The 21,656-nt window shown below is 39.7% G+C and overlaps 1 protein-coding gene across 4 annotated transcripts in view; it reads left to right on the top strand.

Moving 5' to 3' along the window:
- The window catches only part of ENAH (ENAH actin regulator), a 103,944-nt gene extending 82,515 nt beyond the window's left edge, over positions 1-21,429 (top strand). For 2 of the 4 annotated variants that reach the window (XM_063124123.1, XM_063124124.1), the window contains 10 exons: positions 8,479-8,804; positions 12,355-13,122; positions 14,486-14,781; positions 15,112-15,245; positions 15,766-15,820; positions 16,048-16,096; positions 16,882-16,948; positions 18,231-18,309; positions 19,842-19,899; positions 20,203-21,429. In XM_063124123.1, the coding sequence (XP_062980193.1) occupies positions 8,479-8,804; positions 12,355-13,122; positions 14,486-14,781; positions 15,112-15,245; positions 15,766-15,820; positions 16,048-16,096; positions 16,882-16,948; positions 18,231-18,309; positions 19,842-19,899; positions 20,203-20,240 (1,870 nt within the window). In that variant the 3' untranslated portion in view covers positions 20,241-21,429. The remainder of the gene's footprint in view (positions 1-8,478; positions 8,805-12,354; positions 13,123-14,485; positions 14,782-15,111; positions 15,246-15,765; positions 15,821-16,047; positions 16,097-16,881; positions 16,949-18,230; positions 18,310-19,841; positions 19,900-20,202) is intronic. The other 2 variants (XM_063124125.1, XM_063124126.1) reach the window with 2 other exon arrangements.
- Positions 21,430-21,656: the final 227 nt, after the last annotated feature.

The raw sequence follows: 21,656 nt of genomic DNA, 5'->3' as shown, positions 1-21,656 counted from the left end.
AGGTTGGACTTTATAGGGATAACCCTATCGTCTTGAGACGGGAGAGCATACCTGCCCTCTACCAGAGCAGACACCCTTCGGGATTTAGTCATCGCTACCGAGAGTTACCTAAAGGTCTCGGCATGGACGATCCAACGACTATTAGGGTTAATGGCAGTCATCAGATTTGCAAGACTCCGAATGAGGGTCTTGCAGGGCTGGTTCTTAAGAACGTTCGCTCTTCGACGCGATGCCTGCCGAACTTACCTGCCTATTCCGGGGCAAGTAAGAGCATCTCTGAAGTGGTGGCTACTGGCAAAGAATCTTTTAGAAGGGATTCCGTTTCAACAAGTTACCCCTTCGGTAACAATTACGACGGATGCTTCATTGACCGGATGGGGAGCACACTGCAACTCCCTCACCGCTCAAGGTCGCTGGCCTCCCTCGCAGAGGGAACAGCACATCAACCACCTAGAACTCTTAGCGGTGGAGAATGCAATAAAGACCTTCGCACAAATTATCGAAGGCCGGAACGTCCTGATCGCGACGGACAACACCACCGTAGTGGCATACATCAACAGACAGGGTGGAACAAGATCACACCCCTTGAACCGATCGGCACTCAGAATTTGGAACTGGTGCATAAAGAGAAATACTTACCTGACAGCGATCCATGTAGCAGGGAAGGAGAACATCATTGCGGACTCCCTCAGCAGGCCCTTCCACGTCGACCACGAATGGGAGCTCGATACCGAAGTCAAGGACGATCTCTTTCGGTACTGGGGCGGCCCTGCTGTCGATGTCTTCGCTACCGAAGAAAACGCAGCTTGTTCCAGGTTCTGCAGCAGAGCAGGAAGAGGAAAGCACTCTTTAGGAGAGGCTTTCACCAGGGCTTGGAAAGGAAATCTTCTTTACATCTTTCCACCGTTTCCACTGTTGACGAAGGTACTGCCCAAGATCCAGACGGACAGGTCGGACTGCATCCTTATCACACCATGGTGGCCTCGACAGACGTGGTTCTCTCACGCCTTTCGACTATCGAGCGGGAATTACATCCGGCTCCCGTCGATACCGACACTGCTATCTCGACACCATGGCAGGGTTCGACATGCAAATCTGTCAACCCTCAAGATGACGGCGTGGAGGATAACAACCACTCCTCTCATATGGAAAACTTAACTGTAGACCATATATTGCTGGCATCTTTAAAGCCTTCAACAAGGAAGTCCTACGCTGCAAAGTGGCAAAGATTCCAGAAGTTTGCTTTAGAAAACGATCAAGCACCAGAATCTTGCCCTTTGTCATTGATTCTCAAATACCTATTGACATTTTACCAGCAGGGACTCAAACTCACCTCAATTAGAGTCCACTTAGCTGCTATTACAGCCTATCATCGGGGCATGGATGGTTTTTTACCTTTTACACATCCAACATCCAGAAAATTCCTAAAAGGACTTAAGAATACGATACCGACAGTAAAGGGTATCGTTCCACCATGGAGCCTGTCAGTTCTGTTGCAATCGCTGACAAGGAAACCCTTCGAGCCCATGGCCTCAACAGACCTTAGGCTTCTGACATTCAAGACTATCTTCTTAGTGGCCATCACATCGGCTAGACGTGCAAGTGAGCTTAGAGCTCTCAGGATAGATGCTCCTTACACTATCTTTCACAAGGACAAGGTTGTGTTACGCACAGACCCTGCCTTCCTGCCTAAGGTAATGTCAACCGTTCATCTGTCCCAGCATATCACTCTACCAGCCTTCTTCTCGAATCCTACAACACCTGTTGAGTCTTCATTACATACACTTGATGTAAGGAGAGCTCTTGCCTTTTACAAGGCTAGGACAGAGAATTTTAGGAAAACAAATCAATTGTTCGTTTGTTATGGGGAGCTTTCTAAGGGACTTCCTGTTTCATGCCAGCGATTATCACGCTGGATTGTAGAGACAATTGAACTTGCCTACTCTATCTCTAAACTAGACCTCTTAAAGCCTGTGACAGCTCATTCTACTAGAGCCGTCGCAACATCTGTTGCTTTCAACAGAGGTGTTCCCTTGACAGATGTCTGTAGAGCCGCAACGTGGTCCACTCCATCCACGTTTGTTAAACACTACAGTTTGGACACCCGTGCGAGACAAGACTGCTCATTTGGGAGGACAGTTCTGTCAGAGATCCTGAGATGATGCACCAACCCACCTCCAAGGTATGTCAGCTTGCTACTCGCCCATATGTGTGATGCATAGAGACCACGAAGAAGAAATGCAGGTTGCTTACCTGTAACTGTAGTTCTTCGAGTGGTCATCTATGCATTCACACAACCCACCCACCATCCCCACTTGGTGGTGTGAAACTTACAAATGACACAGTTATATGTGGAATGTACTTTATTTAATTTACACTCATGTTTATGGGGGCACAATGTCGGACTCCTGTAAACTGAGGTAAGGGCGGGAACCCCATGGACATGCGCGGTAGCGTGGGAGAGGGGTTCCCGCCAAAAACATTCCACTCAGCTATAGTAGGTTCCGGTTCGGTCTCTGCGCAGGCGCAAAGCCCATATGTGTGAATGCATAGATGACCACTCGAAGAACTACAGTTACAGGTAAGCAACCTGCATTTTCTTTGATATTGAAACTCCTAGCCTGTGATCCTGTCAGACAAATCTATAGAGAAGTCTTGTTAAGGAAAATGGGCTCAGCAATGCTGTGTTTTGTAAAAGCAAGAAATGCTTCTGATATACAACTTTAGTTGCTTTTAAATACTTTTAATTGGGCATTTATATTTGTATCAATAAAAGAAAGAAATGGATTTAAAGATTCCTGTACTATAATTACTGTTAGTTCTAAATCTGGATTGCAACCCACCAAACAACCTTCGTTTAGAAGTGTTTTTATCTGCTATAAGGAAGGGAAACCAGATAGTTCAAACAAAAATGTTACAATTCCAAGCAAGCCTGGTATACACATCAATAAGAAAGATATAAAGACTACTGAGAAGAAGAAATACAATAGAAAGGTTTTTAAAATGTACAGATTAAAAGGGTACAAGTTAAAACTAGCTAGTTTGGGTGAGTAGGTGAACTGAGGTGAACTAGAGAAGAATCGTGTTGCAAATGAGTGGAAGCTGTAAGCCTTTGCTGCCCTCTGTTGGATGATCATTCTGATGCAAAGAAATCAGAACTTGCTTTTCAAAACTGGGCTTCACTAATGGCCAAATATATGAACCACTTCCATAAGGTAGCCAATGACTCAAAGATTGAGTTCAGACAAGCCATGATGGGTTAAATAAGTAGCTTATTAACCCAGTATGGCTTAAAGTGACATCTGAATACAGCCAAAGGGTTTGTTACGAAAGGTTTGATTTTCAGTGGCCTGGTGCAAAGTCTTGCTGTGTCAGCAAATTTGTACATACCCCTGCTACACTTCTATAGTAGCACAAAATATTACATTACTGTTGCAGTGATGTTAAACCAGCATTTGGGATATTGAATTCACTAACCTAGTATTACCTTCATATGTATCACTTCATGCTTACATAAGATGATCAGTATTGTAATGTGAGAAAGGTTACAACAGTGGATTTCTTATCACAGGCATGCACCCCTGTTGCAAAACATACCTCAGTTTTTTAACTAAAATATTAAATCAAAGAATATGCAACATCAGTTTTTTAACTAAAATATTAAATCAAAGAATATACAACATCAGTCTAAGAAAAGATAGGTTCTTCTCATCAAAAGTATGTATAGCCATTATTACAGTCAATAATAAAATGGACCTACCTCTGCAACAATTACAATTCCCTTTCTTGTTCCAAAGTTGTATCAATCTAGCTCATTTATCTATTTCGGTCAATCGTGTGCCTTATGACATGATTAATGGTCTTCTTTGAGGATTTAGAGGGGTAGTGAGGTAGGTTTAGGCTAATTGTTAATCATCCGTGTAAATAATAATAACATCTATAACACTGAACAACATCTTGTATATAACAATTTTTTATTTGGTGTTATTGAATTAAATCTGTGTGACAACTTGGTCTTTGTTTATGCTACTACATACCTTAACACTTAATTCCACAAACCGGAAAGTATAGTAGCAGTGATAAATTTGACACACTTGGCATTGATGATTATGGCTTGGTGGAAGGTTGGCTAGGCCAGTGTGAACAGCTGGCTTGGCAGCAATGTTCCATTCCTTGGGCTTGTTATCCTAGGTGTGAAGAGATAATAGGGGAAAGCCTGAGTAAAGGAGAGGTGTGCATTACATCCTAATATGGATTACGAACCGTTAGTTTTTTAGGAGTCTGATGTGTGTGCGTATCTTTGAACAGCTGTGGAAAGCATTTTCCTTTCAAGAAAGGAAAAGATTCTGGAAAGAAATGAGAATGCACAAGCTGCTTGTGCATTCTCATTTCTTTCCAGAATCTTTTCCTTTCTTGAAAAGTTGCTGTGTAGTTGTATCTAGTGAAGCAATGAAATCCAGATAGGGATTTGCACACTGATGATTCAAATGAGTCTGCTAGCTTTCTCACACCTGCGTACCTCAATTTGTTCTTTGATTGCAGGCTTATTTCCATCCAAACATTTATATCATTGTTTAAGTGTGAAATGTTTCCCAAAAGAATGACCAATCCATCTATATGACTATGGTGTATGACAATGTTGGGGAGGTATATTTCAAGGTTGTAAAAAAGTTGAGAATCTGCCTGTTAGTAGGTGCATTTGAATGAGCTCTCTTCACTGCATTGCATACCACTTTCTTTTAGGATTCCATGGAATACTTTGGGATCAAGAATTATGTTCACAGTACGCCTATGTACACCAGTTGCTTTGGTACATGGGTGGGAGGGTGCTGATGCACTCATGTCTTTCTCTGGGTTTCCTGTGGGCAGCTGGTTGGCCACTGTGTGAACATAATGTTGGACTAGAGGGACCTCAGTCTTGAACCAGCACATCTCTTCTTCTATAATTAGACTTCCATACTATCACTAGAAATCACACCAGAGCCTCTTTGGAGTTTCCATTCCTTAGTGTTCCAATGAAATCAGATGGTAGTCTAATTTCTACTCCAGAAATTGCTAGTCACATTAGCTAACCTCAGCTTTTCTGTCTCATTGGGGGACTTTTATTGATGGATTTACTGTTCTGTTGAAAACAGTGTGCACATCACTACCTTTAGTGTTGCACAGTTTTACAAGAATATATGTTGAAATGCCTTCAGATGTTGGGAAAACCTCCCTAGGGCATGAAGAAGGAACATTCAGTCAACCAATGTGCAGTCTATGGAAGATGGTTCCTGATAGTCAATTGTTCTTTTACATGTTATCATGAGAACTGACATAAACTGAAAACACAAGTTGCATCTGTGTGATACAGAGCAAGAGGCCCTGGAACAAAAGGATATGACAAAGGCAATCCTCTTTGCCCACCCACCCCTTTCTCTTTGGTAGTATTGGGTACATGAGCCACCTTTAGATATGTTTCCATTTTGGCTTCCAGCTACCTTTCTACCACCCTTTTTCTTCTTCTGAATGTTGCTCCTTCAAAATCAAATGTACTTATGTGACACCTTGTAATTGGTTGGTTGTCACAAGCTTAATTTCCTTTGTGGAATCTGTTCAACAAGAAATCAGGTGTAGTGGCTGATGCAGATGAACAACACTGAGGGTTTGATGTTGGAGCAATGATGCTGTTCAGCTCTGAGTGATATTTTCTCATGTTGGCAGGTCACAATTCAGCAGTAATGTTTTCCTGTTTGTAGAGCCCAATTTTTTTCATACACATTGCTCAAAATGCTTCTTTACATTAAATGACTCCATCCCCATCTTTGTCTGACACATATTGAAGTGGTGAATGCTAAAGTTCCTATTAAAGGACTAACAGAATTACCATTGACTGTTTCAATGTCATGTCAATAGCAATTTGTGGGGAACTGTTATTTGATGTATGGACAGAGCCCTTGTTTGAAGTCATTTGTAATACCAGGGTGGTCTCCTCCATTTTCTGCATGTTGTCTTATAGTCAGACAAGCCATTTCACATAGTTTGGCTGACTCAAAGCAAAGAATCTGAACATCTGACCAAGGCAATCTGCAAACAAGTTGTGGTTGCCAGTGTAAAACAAGTGAATAGGAGATGTAGGTTAACTAATATTGTAGTGTTTTCCCATCCTCACCTGACTTGGTTTTCTTTGAGAATTCCACATATACACTGATGAAATTTATAATTGCCTTAGTCAAATCTTCCTTTCTGAAGATTGAAAGTGTGTCACATAAGCAATGACAATATGACACTTATATTTGTATATTGTGCTATTGCATAGTTTATGAGTTTAGCTCTTGCAGACTTGTTGGGAGTTCTATTTTTTCACTCTGTAGTTCTATGAGGTGAATCCATGCAGTTTGCAGGGTTTTGAGCCTGATTTTTGCACATTAAAGCCCAACATTCTATCCACTACAAAAAATTTGTCTTCCAGTAGCTGTTGTGAAGCAGCTACTGAGACCAGCTCTCTGTGTGCCCATTGTATAGCTATGGTGTAGATCTCAGAGAATGGTGTTGGGGGAGTGAACCTTAGGCCTCTGGCATTTGTGAGGAGCACCATTTTTATCCCCAGTACTATTCATCATCTATATGAAACTGTTTGGAGCGTCACCTAGGGATTTGGAGTGAGATGTCATCCATATGCAGATGATGCCTAGCTCTATTTTTCCATAACATCTGAATCAGGTATGATCATGCTGGTTTTGGACCAGTGCTTGGATGCCATGGTGGGCTGGATGAGAGCCAATAAACTGAGCTTGAATCCTGGCAAGACAGACGTACTGTGGGTGGGTCCCAGGTCCACAAAAAAGGTAAATTGCCTGTTTTGGATGGGCTTACACACTCACCTGAAGGAACTGATGCATAGTTTGGTGGTAGTCCTGTATTCATCTTTGTTACTTGAGGCTCAGGTAGCTTCAGTGGCTAGGAGTGCCTTTTACCAGTTTCAGCTGATACGCGAACTGCTTAGCCAAAATGGTACAGGCACTGGTAACCTCAGGATTGGATTATTGTAATACATTCTATGTGGTGCAACCTCTGGGCTTGGTTTGGACACTCTAGTTGGTGGAGAAACTGGGGCTTCCTTCTGACAGCAAGCTACATTCTTGCTAAAAACTGCACTGGCTACCAATAAGCAACTGGGCCAAGTTCAAGACGTTAATGTTAAGTTATAAAACCCTAAAAAACTTGGGACCAGGTTATATGTAGGGACTACCTCACTCCTTATGCCCCTGCCCAATCTCTGCCATCATCAGAAGAAGCACTTCTGCGGGTGCCACATGCACCTGAGGTTTGCCTCAGGAGCATTTTCAACAGAGCATTTAGTGTTGCATCACCCCACCCTATGGAATGTTTTATCAATTGACATTAGACAAGCCCCCCCCCCCAATTCTGACATTCAGGCATCTTTTTAAAGCTCATCTCTTTACACAGGCTTTCCCTGAAGGGTGATCGTGCCAGCCATGGTTTGTAGCACACAGTAGAGTGCAGTTTTCTTGCTGATCAATTTGTATTGTATTGTTTTTATTGTTATATTTATTGTTTTATGTCATTGTATTTTATGTTCACCGCATTGATACCTTGGTGGAAAGCGGTATATATATTTGAATAATAAATAAATAATAAAATATATACAAGCTTGATGTGGAGGAATAATTCAAAGGAGGGTGCTATGGCACCAAAGGGAGGAGGCATTCTCTAAGTTATACAAATGCCTAATGGTTCGTTGTAAATTAAAACAAATTACTTGATTGTGCCCAGAAATAATGGATAGACAGTGTAAAGATGGTCTAATATGCTTGATACAATCTTAGCTATGGTGGGAGGGTGCATTCTGGCTGCATTCTGAAACAGAATGCAGTCAGCCATGTTAGGGTGACTTGCTGTGCAGATAAGATGGATTGACTGTGTCCCAACTAGACCCAAATCAAAATGTATTCAATATGAACAAAATTTATATATGAAGCTAGAATTGCAAATATGTTATTGTTAAACTTTTTCAAGAGTATCATTATTAAAGAGTATCATTGTATGACTGTTATGCAGATAAGAAACTAGCATTGCAGAATTTTCACGGTCAGCTGCCATCACTCAGCAACTCACCCAAGACACATTGGGTGACCCTATCTCCTCCCTCTCTGCCTTTGGACAATGAAAATACCTGTACTTTCTTGGGGAAAGAAAGATATAATATTCTAGAGCAATGCCAGGTGGCAGAGGGGGTAAAAGCAACTCAACAAAGTTGCAGTAGTATTTGTTTATGTAAACTGCCCTGAGGATGCTTTTGAGCCAAAAGGCAAGCTAGAAATGAAATTAAGAAATAATATTGAATTCATTGTCTGAAAGTGGGATATAATTTTTTAAATATCGCTTATTGAGTCACTATTTAAACATTAATGACCAAGTTGCCGTTACTCTGGTTTCAATTCTTAATTTTAACACTACCCATTTTCTTCATTGTAGACAGCTGCAGGAGCAACAACGACAAAAGGAGTTGGAAAAGGAGAGGCTGGAACGTGACAGAATGGAACGTGAAAGGCTGGAGCGGGAACGGCTAGACCGAGAGAGGTTGGAGCGAGAAAGGCTAGAAAAGGAAAGACTGGAACGAGAGCGGTTAGAACAGGAGCAACTGGAGAGGGAGCGGCAGGAGAGGGAGCGGCAAGAACGCCTAGAAAGAGAAAGACAAGAGCGGGAGAGATTGGAATGGGAAAGGCAAGAAAGAGAACGGCAAGACCAACTAGGAAGAGAGCAGCTGGAATGGGAAAGAGAAAGAACACTGTCAAGTGCTGGTAAGAATTTTCATACACTCATTTAAAGTACTAGGTGTGAAGTATGATGGAATTGATCAATAGTAATCAAAGGTTAAAATTGTTTATTTCCTGTTTGCCTACAAATTATTTCCAAGAATGCAGGAGTGTTGGAGTTATTCCCAGCAACTAAACTTAATATATTTCCGAATACAAAGTGTGTGTGGGGCGGGGTGATAGTTATGTCTTTGAGCTTTCATTGAAAATGCATTTGGATTTTTTGTCCAACTGAAGAAGTGGTTACTTAACATTCATTAGAAAACAGGCACTTTGTTTATTAAGTAGTCTGGTGTTTTTTACTCAAGAAAAACAGATTTTGTGATGAGAGTAAATTAACACTTCTTTTTCCTCTAAAGGAAAAGGTAAAGATTATTCCCAATTGCAGCTCCATGAAGTCAGTAGTAGCCATTGACTTCTCTGAAGAGGGCAGTTGAACTGGGGACACTAGCATCCTGGACTCCCTTTCATGTTGTAGTTTCAGCTTGTATGTATGTTCTGGAGAAGAAGCAATTAAATTTCTGTGTATACTTATATGTACACTACACAGGATTCCCCAGCTTGACTGAGATATGCCAGTGAACATACATGTGTGTGAGTGAGAAATAATGCAACTCCCATACTGTGTTCATTACAAATCTACATTTTCTCTGAAGATTTTTAGCAGGGATTAGATAGCGTAGATTGTAATATGGAACACCATGGGATACAAAGTATATGGAAATGAAGGACTTGGGGAAGCTAATTGCGAAAGTTGCACCTTGTAACTACTTTCAGTAATTGCGAAAGTTGCTCCTTGTAAGTACTGAAACCCAATTTGAGTGTATTGCATTCTAAGCCTTTAACTGAAGCTTTATTTTCCACAAGTTTTTTCTGATCAGCTAGAATTAATGCTCACTAATGTAAGTGGAGACTTCCTGGATTCACTGGAAGAATATTCTACTAGCCAGTCTACATTAAATAATTCTAGTTGTGCAAATAGCCAAATATGCAAAGAAGAAAACATGACACTAGGCATTCCATACCAAGTTATGCAACCTGAGAGCTGCTGTAGATATACAGTTCCCTTGGGAAAAAGATGTAAAATGTTCACTATATGCCAAAATACCTGGTAGTTCACTCTACCCATGAGTCTGTAAACCTCTATTTCTGCTAGTCAACACTCCTGTTCCTTGCGCTAATCCCAGTGCCAGAACTAAAATCATCCTCTTACCCTAGCCTGTGTTTCTGTTTAAGTGCTTTATTTCCCACACCCGGCTTCCTATTCTTGCCCTCTTTTATGCTTGTGTATCCCTTTTCTCTTGGCCTTAGCCGCCTCCATCCTGTCCTGCAACCTAGGTAGCAACTTTCAATCTGTTATTTGGGTGATGTGTGTCCTTTTCCTTTCAAGGGCTTGGAGAAGAGTTGTGTGGCATTTGAAGCTATTCTCAAATAAACTGGATGTATCTGAGAAATGTTGCTTAGGTCAGGCAGTATAAGTTCTTTATGGTTTCAGCTAAAATCAAAAGCACTAGAAATTTGATAGTCAGGTCTCTGGCAGCTTTACCAACTAACTTGGTAACTGGGAGGAAGTGCTGATATTCACAGCCAATTGTCTGTGTAATGGCATGTCTGGCATGAGAGTGTAATAATGTCACTACGTAGATTTTGCATGAAAAGTCCTACCTAAACCTTTTAGCAAGTTGTGTCCATAGTATTTTAGATGAGTCACTGTAGAAAACTATGAATCGAAGATTGTACAGTGTTCTCAGTCAGTATTTTAGTATTTCTTTGAAAGCAGAGTTGTGACTTTTTGTTGAGAAAATAATGCATTGTAAATTTGAAAAACTTTTACATTTTTATTTATTTCCAGGGAGTAGATATTTATATCTAAAATATACGTACCATACAGGCTGAGACCATTCTAGCAAGCCTAGTGAGAAAAGGCCCAACCAATAGTTCTTGCTATGGCAAAATAGTACCAAATCCACGAGATGCATGGTTGTTTATACTTGCTTGTTTTATATAGAGAGAAAGTTGAGCCATTTTGTCTTAGATATGTGGTATCATCCATTTTGTATTCATTCAGAGCTATCCGCTTTGATGTTGAGCAGGTGTAAGGGTGTTTTTCCGTGAAGTTCAATGGCTCAGGAACAGACATCCTTCTGAGTGAAAGCTAGAATTTTCAAAATCATTGCAAGTTGGTTATAACTTAAAGGACTGATTTGAATTTAACACTCAACCATAGTTTAGAGCAGGGTGGGCAATCTGTGGCCTTCTAGATGTTTTGGGTTTCAACTCCAATCAACCTAGACAGCATAGCTAGTAGTGAGGGATGGTGAGAGTTATAGGCCAGAACAGCTGGAGGGTCACAACTTGCACACCCCTGGTTTACATTTGCATTTTCTGATTACCCATGGCTTGTATGTCATCCAAACCTGGATATACTTAATCTTAACTATGGTTAGTGAAAACAAACCAACTTCAAACCATTGTTTATGAAGCTGTCTTGTTTTCATTAAACATAGTTCAGATTAACCACAGTTTAAGGTGTGGCCGACGTTCAAAAACTCTAGTTAATCTAAAGGGGAAGGGGAAGCTTCTGATCTCCTTGTAGCTGTGCTAGAAGAGAAATGGAGTGGACAGAGCACACAAAGGAGGAAGCTGGGCTCATTTTCATAATCCAAACACAATCAAAATATGTTGCCATTATCCTGTAGCTGTATAAAAGCTCTTGTATCACATTGTAGTAAAAAAATTAACTTAATTTGTTCAAGTAAATCCACACAAGTTGTTAGCCTACAATTTTTTCCTGGCCTGTCTATCCACACACATAAGTCATATGTAGTAAATCAGTTGCCTAAAAGAGCAAATTACCTTTCACTGTTCAATAACCTAGGTCCTGCCTTGTAACCTAAAGACAGTTCTTACATTGATACAAGCAAGCAGGCAAAACAACCTGTAAAGTAGAAACTCCTGTATAAGTCAATTGCTTGAGGAAGATTTTTTGAAGTTCTCATCATTGTAATTCCTGTTTAGAACAAAGTATCTTCTTTCTTTACACCATAGTACAGAGGAAGTTTGAGATTTAGGTTGCAATCTTATGCTTACCTAAATGAGAGTAAGTCCCATTGAAGTCAGTGGGCTTACTTCTGAGTAGCCATGCATAGGATAGCACTGTTCATATACTGAAGTGCTTTTTTAGTCTCTTTAAAGAAAAAAAAGCAGTTGAAATCACTACACATGATTCTAGCCAATTGATTTTGCTGATTACCTTTTGAGAGCTTATTCTGTAGTGGAGTTTTTTCATTTCCAGAATGTGCTTGTAAATTGAAATATTGGCACAAATATATATGGCAAAGTTGGAAGCTTCTGTTGATAGTGTATAAATTCTAACAGTAATTTACTTGTGCCTAATCCTCTGGTACTAACTATAGTCTACGTTTATAAATTTTGTTTGAATGCTGGTTTTGTTGCTTCATTAGCTCCCTTTTTCTCTCTCTCTCTCTCTCCTCTTTTATCCTGCCTTTGCTGCTGCTTTCCATCTTCTGTCCAGCTCCATCTTACGACAACTCCCAGTATAGTACTTCACTTCCTGAATACTCCAGTTGCCAGCCTCCTTCAGCACCACCTCCTTCATATGCTAAAGCAATGTTAGACTCTACTCCGGATTATGCTATAGTGACTTCTGCACAGTCAGTTTCCTCTCCCCCTACACCACCACTTAGACACTCTGCATCACGTTTTGCTACATCTTTGGGCTCAGCCTTTCACCCTGTTCTTCCCCATTATGCCACAGTTCCTCGTCCAGTAAACAAAAATTCTCGACCACCTTCCCCTGTGAACCCCCCTGCATCTTTGCCCCCAAGTACCAAGTCCACTACTTGGTCTGCTTCTAGTTTTGCACCTCTTCCTCCTTCTCCTCCTGTAATGATTAGCAGCCCCCCAGGCAAAGCCACTGGCCCAAAGCCTGTTCTCCCAATTCCTGTTACTGCTCAATTATCCCAAATGACACCATCTCCTACTGCGCCTAATGGTCTTCCGGAATTGGCAAATTATCCAGTTCCTTCGCCGCCTACCTCGGGTCCAACGCCGCCGCCACCAGCTTCCTTTCAGCCTCTCTCGTTCTCTGGACCTCAAGCTTCTTCTCCAAGCTCCCCTAATGCCTCGGCTCCCTCATCCAAGCCTAGTGTTCTCCCTTCTCCCTCTGCAGCTCCCCCTGCCTCTGTTGAGAACTCTCTAAACTCTGTGCTGGGAGACTCCTCTGCTTCTGAGCCAGTCTTGCAGACAGCCTCTCAGCCGGTTGAATCTCCGTCCCAGCAGGGTAAGGTTTCTGTTATTGCTACTAATTAACTAATCAGGAATGCACTCAAAACTAATTTGCATCTGAAACTTGATTTATCCTGAAGAATTAACAGTTTGAAAGCTGCAGTGATCATAATATCCCCAACAAACGTTTGACAAGATGCTGTTAGAGGTGTTTTCCAGTCAAATTTAACAGTGTATACTCAGATTTATTTATTTAGCAAGAACAGTTTGCCTATTTGCTGAATGAGTTTTGCTAGAGGGTTGTTGATGTTGTTGTTTTCATGTGCGGGGGCGCTCATTGGAAATAAGTATGGTTGTAAACTCTAAGTTAAATGGAAAATTTTGATTATGAATCAGGCTTTTATCAGTTTAATATTCCTCTATAAAATATTCAGAATGCCTTGCTGATATTTTTTTGTTACGATGCTATATTTCCATGGTAAAATATTTTAATTCAATGTGTATTTGTATCCAAATATAAGTTTCTGCTGTTCCACTTGTTTAATATGTTTAGCTGAAACTTCTAGGGGTCCGACTTATCTAATGTGTTGTAAATAAGGTTTGTAAGAAATTCAGCTGATCCTTATCATCTTTCTCTAAGTTAGAGATAAATGTATAAGGGAGTTTCTTGATAAGTTTCAGATAAGTCATGGTTCCAGAGTAGGCAACTCCTTCTTGACTTGTGGTGTTCCACCACTATAGTTGGAATTGAGCCTACATTTATAGGCACAACCATGTCTGTGGTCATGAGCAACCATTATACGTGCTTTAAAAACAAAAACATAACACACATAGCACTTTTTGCATTATCCAGGCTGTGGGGAAAACTACTTGTTCCATCAGCATTTTAAAATTTCTAACTCACTAATGTTTGCTTTATTAATACATCTGAAAAATGCACAGGCATGAGATGCAACTGTATGTTCTTGTTCTTTTCTACTTAAAACTTTCCTAAATTGGTGGAATTGAGGACCTGATAAAAATGGATGTGAATTTTAGGCTTACAGTTGGGATACAACTGTAAGTGGGATACAGTTGGGTTTTGGCATTTTCTTGGTATGCAGTGTACCGGCTTGCCAGTACCAAACTTTTCTAACAGTTGGAATGAATTTTGTTTTCAGCAATGCTGTTTTCTTTTTAGAACTTTTCAGACTTACTTTTCTTCAAGCTGTCTTGTTCGTTCATTACTCCTTGAAGAAAGTGTATTAAAACTGGAGATTATTTTTCTGAAATCATATTGAGGCAAATTTTCTCTTGAAATAGAAATCCATGTAGTTTTTCTTTAAAGTAGTATAGAATTGATTTCCTGACAGTGTTCATTTCATATCATAATTTTTGCATTTGGTTTTTGTGTGCATGTTTGTTTGTTTTTTAATTAGGTGTTATTCAAGGACCACCTGCACCTCCACCCCCACCACCTCTTCCACCTGGCCCGGTCCAGTCCCCACCAGCAGTCCCTCCTCCTCCTGGGCCACCTCCACCACCTCCTCTTCCACCATCAGGGCCTCCCCCACCTCCGCCTCCTCCCCCCCTTCCTAATCAGGTTCCTCCTCCTCCCCCTCCCCCTCCTCTCCCCACCACTGGTTTTTCCATGGGATTGATGTTTGAAGACCACCGTCCCCTAACAGGACTCGCAGCTGCTCTTGCTGGAGCCAAACTCAGAAAAGTATCACGGGTAAGTACAATGTCAGTTTTTTAATCTTCATTTAACTTTTTAATTAGCCTTCATCTGCTCAGGTTTGTTGTTGTAAGGAATGCCTGGAATAGTGATCAAAGTATCTTCAAAATGCCTATACATAAGAATTAACTGTAATCTAATATTCAGATGCAGCCCAATATCAGTCTATGGTTACGCTTTTTCTGGGGCAAATTTAGGATGATTATTCAAGTACTTTGAATTGTTCCTAGGCTATTCAGACACAATACATGATTTGCTGCCCTGCATGAATATGGTTCCCTCAGTCAATTTCCACATTTCATTACCTTTGTACATTTCTAATTATAGAATGAAGAGTCTTCTAGTCCAAGTGGAGGAACCAGCTCTGCTTCACCTAAAACAGATACTGGTCGTGGAAATGGGCCACTTCCCCTTGGAGGAAGTGGGTTAATGGAAGAAATGAGTGCACTGCTGGCAAGAAGGTAAGACAATAATTTTATTTTTACATAGGCTTTGTAGGAGATTCAGATCTTAAACTACTTATGTGTTTAACAAGTGTGCATTTCCCACCGTTGTTGTTGCTGTTGTTATTATTATTATTTATTGCATTTTTATACCGCTCAAAAGCCGAAGCTCTCTGGGCGGTTCACATAGTGAATAAGAAATGGTGCTGTTTGTTAGTTCCCTGGCATGTGTATCTGTATGACACTCGCATGATGTAAGCACATTTTCAATGTACACAATGTTTTCTACGTATGTAAAAAAAACCATAAAAGTTCCCCAGAGCCTCTACATTTGCAACAGCACTTTGCGTTGTTTGTAATTAATAGATTTGCTTGATATTCTTGATTACTAAATGCTTACAGTTGAATGTTGAGTGCCATTTGTTTATTCATGGCTCTTCAATTCTTCAATGGAAGAAAGTTTTCAAATTAGGAAGGAGTGATTAGCAAAGAGTGTTAGCCAAGAAGTAAATGAGTGCATTTTTGTCCCTACTTGAAGGAGAAGGATTGCTGAGAAGGGATCGTCGGAAGCAGAACCAAAAGAAGAAAAAAATGTAAGTTGATAAATTAATTGGCATAATATAAACATGTGACCAGTTTATAAGGTTTATGATATGCCATAATGGAAAATACAACTTTAGTTCCAAATCTGATCAGAGTAGCTTGAAATATTGGGTCAGTTAATTCCATGTTGCTTCTGAAAATTTTGTGCCTGTGACTGTCTTGAGTGAATTTGATCAGAATTGTATAGTTACTGTATGTTTTAATAACATTTAAATAGGAAGAACCAGAGCCTTCAGCTTCTAAGCCTCCTTCAACAAGCACACCTGGTAAGTTGTGTATATTGTGAAGTTCTCATAATTGACCCAAATTATGTGTGCTCAGTGTCCTAATGTGAAGCATATTTGTGGTAACTAATTACACTGAAATTTCATTTTTTTTCACTCAATATGTTTTTTTAAGCTTCACTTAACTTCTCTAAGAATCTGTATGATAGTAACAATTTTGAGTCTATATGCAGACCCCACTTCTGGTTAGAGAAAGCAAAATATAAATTTTACCTGGATGCTTTTACTTACTGTAAATGTGTATCAATCAAAGTCCTTAGTTTGAAAATATTAATTTAATATTTGAAATCTTAATTATAAAACATTAGTAGGCTTTCACACTGCTTTGCATGTCCATGAAGCTGGACTAAAGCTTCCATTTGCATCTAATCATCCACCCCGGTGGGTGTCATCCCTTGCCTTATACACGCATAGGCCCCCTTTTTAACTCTTCCTTTCTTCCAGTCCTTCAGTTCAGTGCCATCTCTTTAAATGGCAATACATTATTTGGGATAAGGCATGAACACTCAGTAGACAACAGAGGCCCCATTCAGAAGACACCTTAAACCATTGCTTTAACCATGGTGGTTAAGCCAGAAAGCTGGGCTGTGTTCAGAAGACACATTAAACCATGGCTTTAACCATGGTGAATAAAACAAGATTTTATTGTGGCATCTAAAATCATCATGGTCATATAAAACATAATCCTCTTCATATGCTTGTTCATTTATTCAAAAGCATCACTCAGTGTATGTAATTCTAACATCCAGTGATTTCATTGCTTTCAGAACTAACCAGAAAGCCTTGGGAAAGAACAAATACAATGAATGGAAGCAAGTCACCCATTATCTCAAGGTATTTGTCTCTTGCTTACAAAGGATATACTAAATTCCCACAAATAACTAGAATAGGATAACATAAAGGTTTTTAGACTTTAAGTCAAATCTGTTTAGTATTTTATGGATTTAAATAGAGGAATGTATTACACTATTCTTGGAGAAGGGAAGGATTAAAATACTTTTTTAGCCCGTTGATGATTTATCCTTCTAAGGTTTTGTTTTTGGGTCATACATTATATCCAGTGGGATATGTGAAGGTCTGGAAATAAAAGGGAGAAATGGCTTTTCCTTTTCTTCGAGTCCTGATATTGAAAATTTGGAAATTTATCAGGAAACATCTTATGGGGACTGTTTGCACATAGCAACAACCCATCAGTTAAACAACCAGTTGTCATGCTCAAGCAGGAGAGAGTGTGCAGTGTGCCCACCTCTTACACTTTTACTCCATAATTCATGATTGGCTCCTTCATAGTTGTGGAGTGTGATGTCCGAACCCAGGCCGCTGGGTTGTTTTGGGGCGAAACAACCCAGCAGTTACCCCAACAACAAACTCCAAGTTAACCCATGGTTTGTTCTTGGGATATCTTGGGTTTGTTTAACCCACATGCAACCCCAAGTGCTAGAGTTTGGATGTCACGGAAGCAACCTACAAATGCCACATTCGTAGGTTGCTGTTGGAAACTGGAAGTACTTTGTGTCCAGAGTGCATCCCCATCATTTGTGGGTTAATTAATTAACCCACGAATTGCTGCTGAAAGCCACTGTTACAGCCAGATGGGGTCATTATAAATCGAAAATTGTGGCAACAAAGTAGTAAACAGTTGCTATTTAATGCAAAGATCAGTAAGACAGGAGCTAAAATTGATTTCACCACTGGAAAACGCTATATATAAACAATTTCTCTGGATGTAAGTTGTGGCCTGCTAAAGTTTCTGATAAACTGTTTGATATCAGTGGTGGTAACATATACTGTAGATGCCCTAATACTGTGGTAAGGTGAGAGAGAAACTGCTCCAAATTTTTAAAAAGCAGCTTCTATGTTTCATGATCAATACTGCTAGCCGCACCCCCACCCCCCGATATTCTGCAGTATGAGCAAGCAAGCTTCTAGTTGCAATAGAAGCAGTCTGATCATTACTAAAGAAAGAATCAGAATAATTGGGTTTCCCCACTACCATCACTTTGTGGTTTTGTTTGTACAATTCTGGTAGGCAATAGCTGTTCTAAAAAGTTGAATTGTTGGTGAAAAACATGTGGTAGAACAGGTATCTTGAACCATGTCCATTTTTCCTTCATAGACCAAAATCTGCATCCGCTGGGCAACCCAATACCAATGGAGTTCAGTCTGAAGGGCTAGACTATGACAGATTGAAACAGGTAAATATTTTCTTTTAGAACTTCAGGCTCTAATACTAATATTGCTTATGCTACACACTTTGAATACTTCTATGGATAATTTCATTTATTTCTATACTTAATTCTTTGTCACCTAAGCAGCACCTTAATTAGCAGTGTACAACATGATAAAAAACAATGTAAATTACAAAAAAAAGTTTGAAAAAATTATTAAACTCACAGGTCCATTAATTATGCAGTCTTAAAGCATTCTATAGAAAGCACCAACGGTTAAAACAACCCAATCCAAGTTGGCCATCAGCCAACATATTTTTAATGAAAAAAACACTTGCTTAATCATATTACACTAGTCCTATGGTTAGCAAAGCAATATAACTGCTGCATTTTACACTCACTGTAGTTTTCAATCACTCTTCAAGGGCAGGCCGAAATAGAGTGCATTGAAGTAGTCAAAATGAGGCATTAACAAAAGCTAATGTTCCTTAAGGTAGGACTAGACCTAATAGGTGAAAATTACAGGGAAACAGATTTTGGTTAAACTTTGGGAAAAACTTCCTAATAGTATGAGCTGTTTGAAAATAGAGCAGGCCACCTTGGGAGGTGACGGACTCACCTTCTGCAGGTGTTTAAGCAGAAGCTGGAAAGCCATCTATCAGGGATGCTACAGTTGCACCCTTCATTGGTTGGATTAGATGTCCTCAGAAGGTTCCTTCCAGTTCCTATGATTCTAAATACTTTACCAGACATCAAAATGCTGACACAAGTGCAATGAGAGCATATTCCAAAGAGTGGACAGCATCAGAGAGAAGCTATGGCGCTGTGTCCTCATGTCTTTTCACTCCATGACTGCATGAAAACCCATGACACAGAGTTCTTCCTCCCCTGTAAACCTGCATTACTGGGAAAACACATATGAAAAGGGGGCTCCCAAAAATACCAATACTGCGAAGAGCAAGCATTGCTATGGTCATTATGACAACTAGACCTGGCTCTAGCAAGCGAATAAAGTGATAACAAGGCTTTAAAGCTTTTCTTTTGCTTGCTTGCTTGATTTAGCTCAAATTCAAAAAGTGGAACTGGAGGAAAACAAGCCAGTCCCTCTGTAGGACAAGTGAGGCTTTTTAAAACCCTCCATTGTTGACACATGAGGCTTTTAAAAGTCTAATTACAGCATGGGTGCATTTTCAGGGGGAGGTGCATCTGGGGAAGGAAGTGCTAACCTTCCTCACTGCAATCAGGCTTTTAAGAAGCCTCAATTTTTTTAAAAAAGGTATTCATTGGAAGTTTTTAAAAGCCTAATTGCAGCAGGTTAAGCAGGGTGTGGGTGTGTATGTGAATGGGGTCTTGGGTTGCATATCAGTCGAGGGGTGGCCCCCACCTACTGCTGGCATGTAGCCCCCGATATGGTTGCCCAGAACCAAATCGGCTGTTGTGCTAAAACAGCTTCCCCACCCCTGAGTTAAAGAGTAATCATGTTAACTTTTATTCATATTTGACATCTTTTGAATTCTGTTGGGCAAAAGTTTTAACTTAAGTCTGTTCTGGTACCATAGGATATTTTAGAGGAAATGAGAAAGGAATTAACAAAACTAAAAGAAGAATTAATCGATGGTGAGTATTTGAACCTGTAACTTATTTCAACATTTTAAGTATGAATTTGTAGTATAGAAATGTAATAAATAAATATATATATTCCATGGGACAAATATTTGTGAAGAAATATTCTACAGCCTGACCACTTCCAGCTCTAATTTGGTCTGTAAATTTTTGAGCAGGTAATTATAAATCCCACATTAAAATGTAGTAGTATAATGGGTGCTGTCTCAATAGACAAGTTTCCTCAAAATATGAAATCATGGTTTCTCTTTTCTGGCATTGCAGCAGTTAAACAGCTTGTTTTTCTCTTTAAATTAGCAATCCGGCAAGAACTGGGCAAGTCGAATACAGCGTAGAAAGACAAGGACTAAGCCGTTGTGACCACTGGTCTTGGCACAAAATCAACCACATTTTGTGAGCTGTTAGAAGACAATGGAAAATACACTTGGAAGAAGGGGAAAGCAAGATTCTGAAAACTCTCAGACCTCACTATGCTGATACCCTTTCCCTTTGCTACTGTTTTCTGACTTTTCAGCAGGGTGGAAAATAGTCTTAAGTTGTGGTAACAAGTTATGCAGAAAATCCTATACCTGTCAGACAAGATCACAGTGCATTGAAATGTTTTTTCATACCAAGATGAAGCTGCACATTCACAGTTCATTAAGAGACAAAAAAAAGAGGAAAAGCTTGGAAGGCTTTTCAGAGAGGTTTTTCTTATGAAGGAAGGATTTAGCGAGTTATACTGTTGTACAAATGTATCTCAGGTTAGTCTTCCTATCATATTGGGTATTTCAATGAATTAAAGATCAAACATGACTTTGGTTCACAAAATAAAGAACAGATAGGAGAGTGCTGTAAAACACAATACTGTTGAAATGAGAGATCTAGAATGTGATGGTATATCGAGTTTTGGAATCTTACAATCGGAAGCCTCTCTCGTTAGCCTTCATGCAGTTTTATAGAGAAAAATGCAAACGCTATCCAGAGAATAAAGATGTAGATGCCTTCCTAAAATGTTATGCTTTACCAAATCTAAGACTTCTCCAGAAATACAAATCAATGGTCAAATGTAAATTGTTAGATTGTTATAGATTTACCATAGTTTTTGAGCTTTTAAGATTTATGCATGTAGACATTTTTGTAATATAACACAACCACAGAGTTGGCTTTTTAATTTAAAACATCCTTGCATGCCACAAATATTAAGTAGCCTTTTTACAGTAAGGCCTAGTTAATGCCCAGGCAAAACTTGGGAGGTGTAGGGTTGGGAATAGGGGTGACTTTTTTATTTAAAGATTTGTATTAATGCTGCACTATTTTTCCTTATATTGCATGCATGTGTAATAATAAGGAAAATGTTGTGACTTATCAGTAACCATGTTAAATAGAACCAGGTACTTAATACTTTTTGTATCATTTCATTTGTATTTCAAACTTAATTATGCTTCAGTAACAGTTCTGGAAACCCCAATTGGTTTTGCTTCTTTTCTTAACATAATGTTAAGCATTAAGCATCATGTTTATTCTTAGAGGTGATTTTTAAAAGAGGCATTATAAAAAAAAAGTAATAGTGTTCTTTCCAAAACAAATACTTGCACTGTGTATTGAAGCAAGTTCTTGTTTAATTAGGGGTTTAAAACGTTAATCAGTGCAAATTTTATGATCCCAAACCTTTAATCCCAGGTTAAGTATAACTGATTGAGAGCAGGCCATGAGATCACATGCTCTTCCCCCACCCCTATCCCATTCCCAGCATAGATTCTTCCTGCTCC

The sequence above is a fragment of the Elgaria multicarinata genome, chromosome 4 (assembly GCF_023053635.1).
Source record: "Elgaria multicarinata webbii isolate HBS135686 ecotype San Diego chromosome 4, rElgMul1.1.pri, whole genome shotgun sequence".
In the NCBI taxonomy this organism is placed as follows: Eukaryota; Metazoa; Chordata; class Lepidosauria; order Squamata; family Anguidae; genus Elgaria; species Elgaria multicarinata.
Note: the sequence above shows the minus strand (reverse complement) of the source record. Positions and strands in the feature narration are given on the sequence as shown.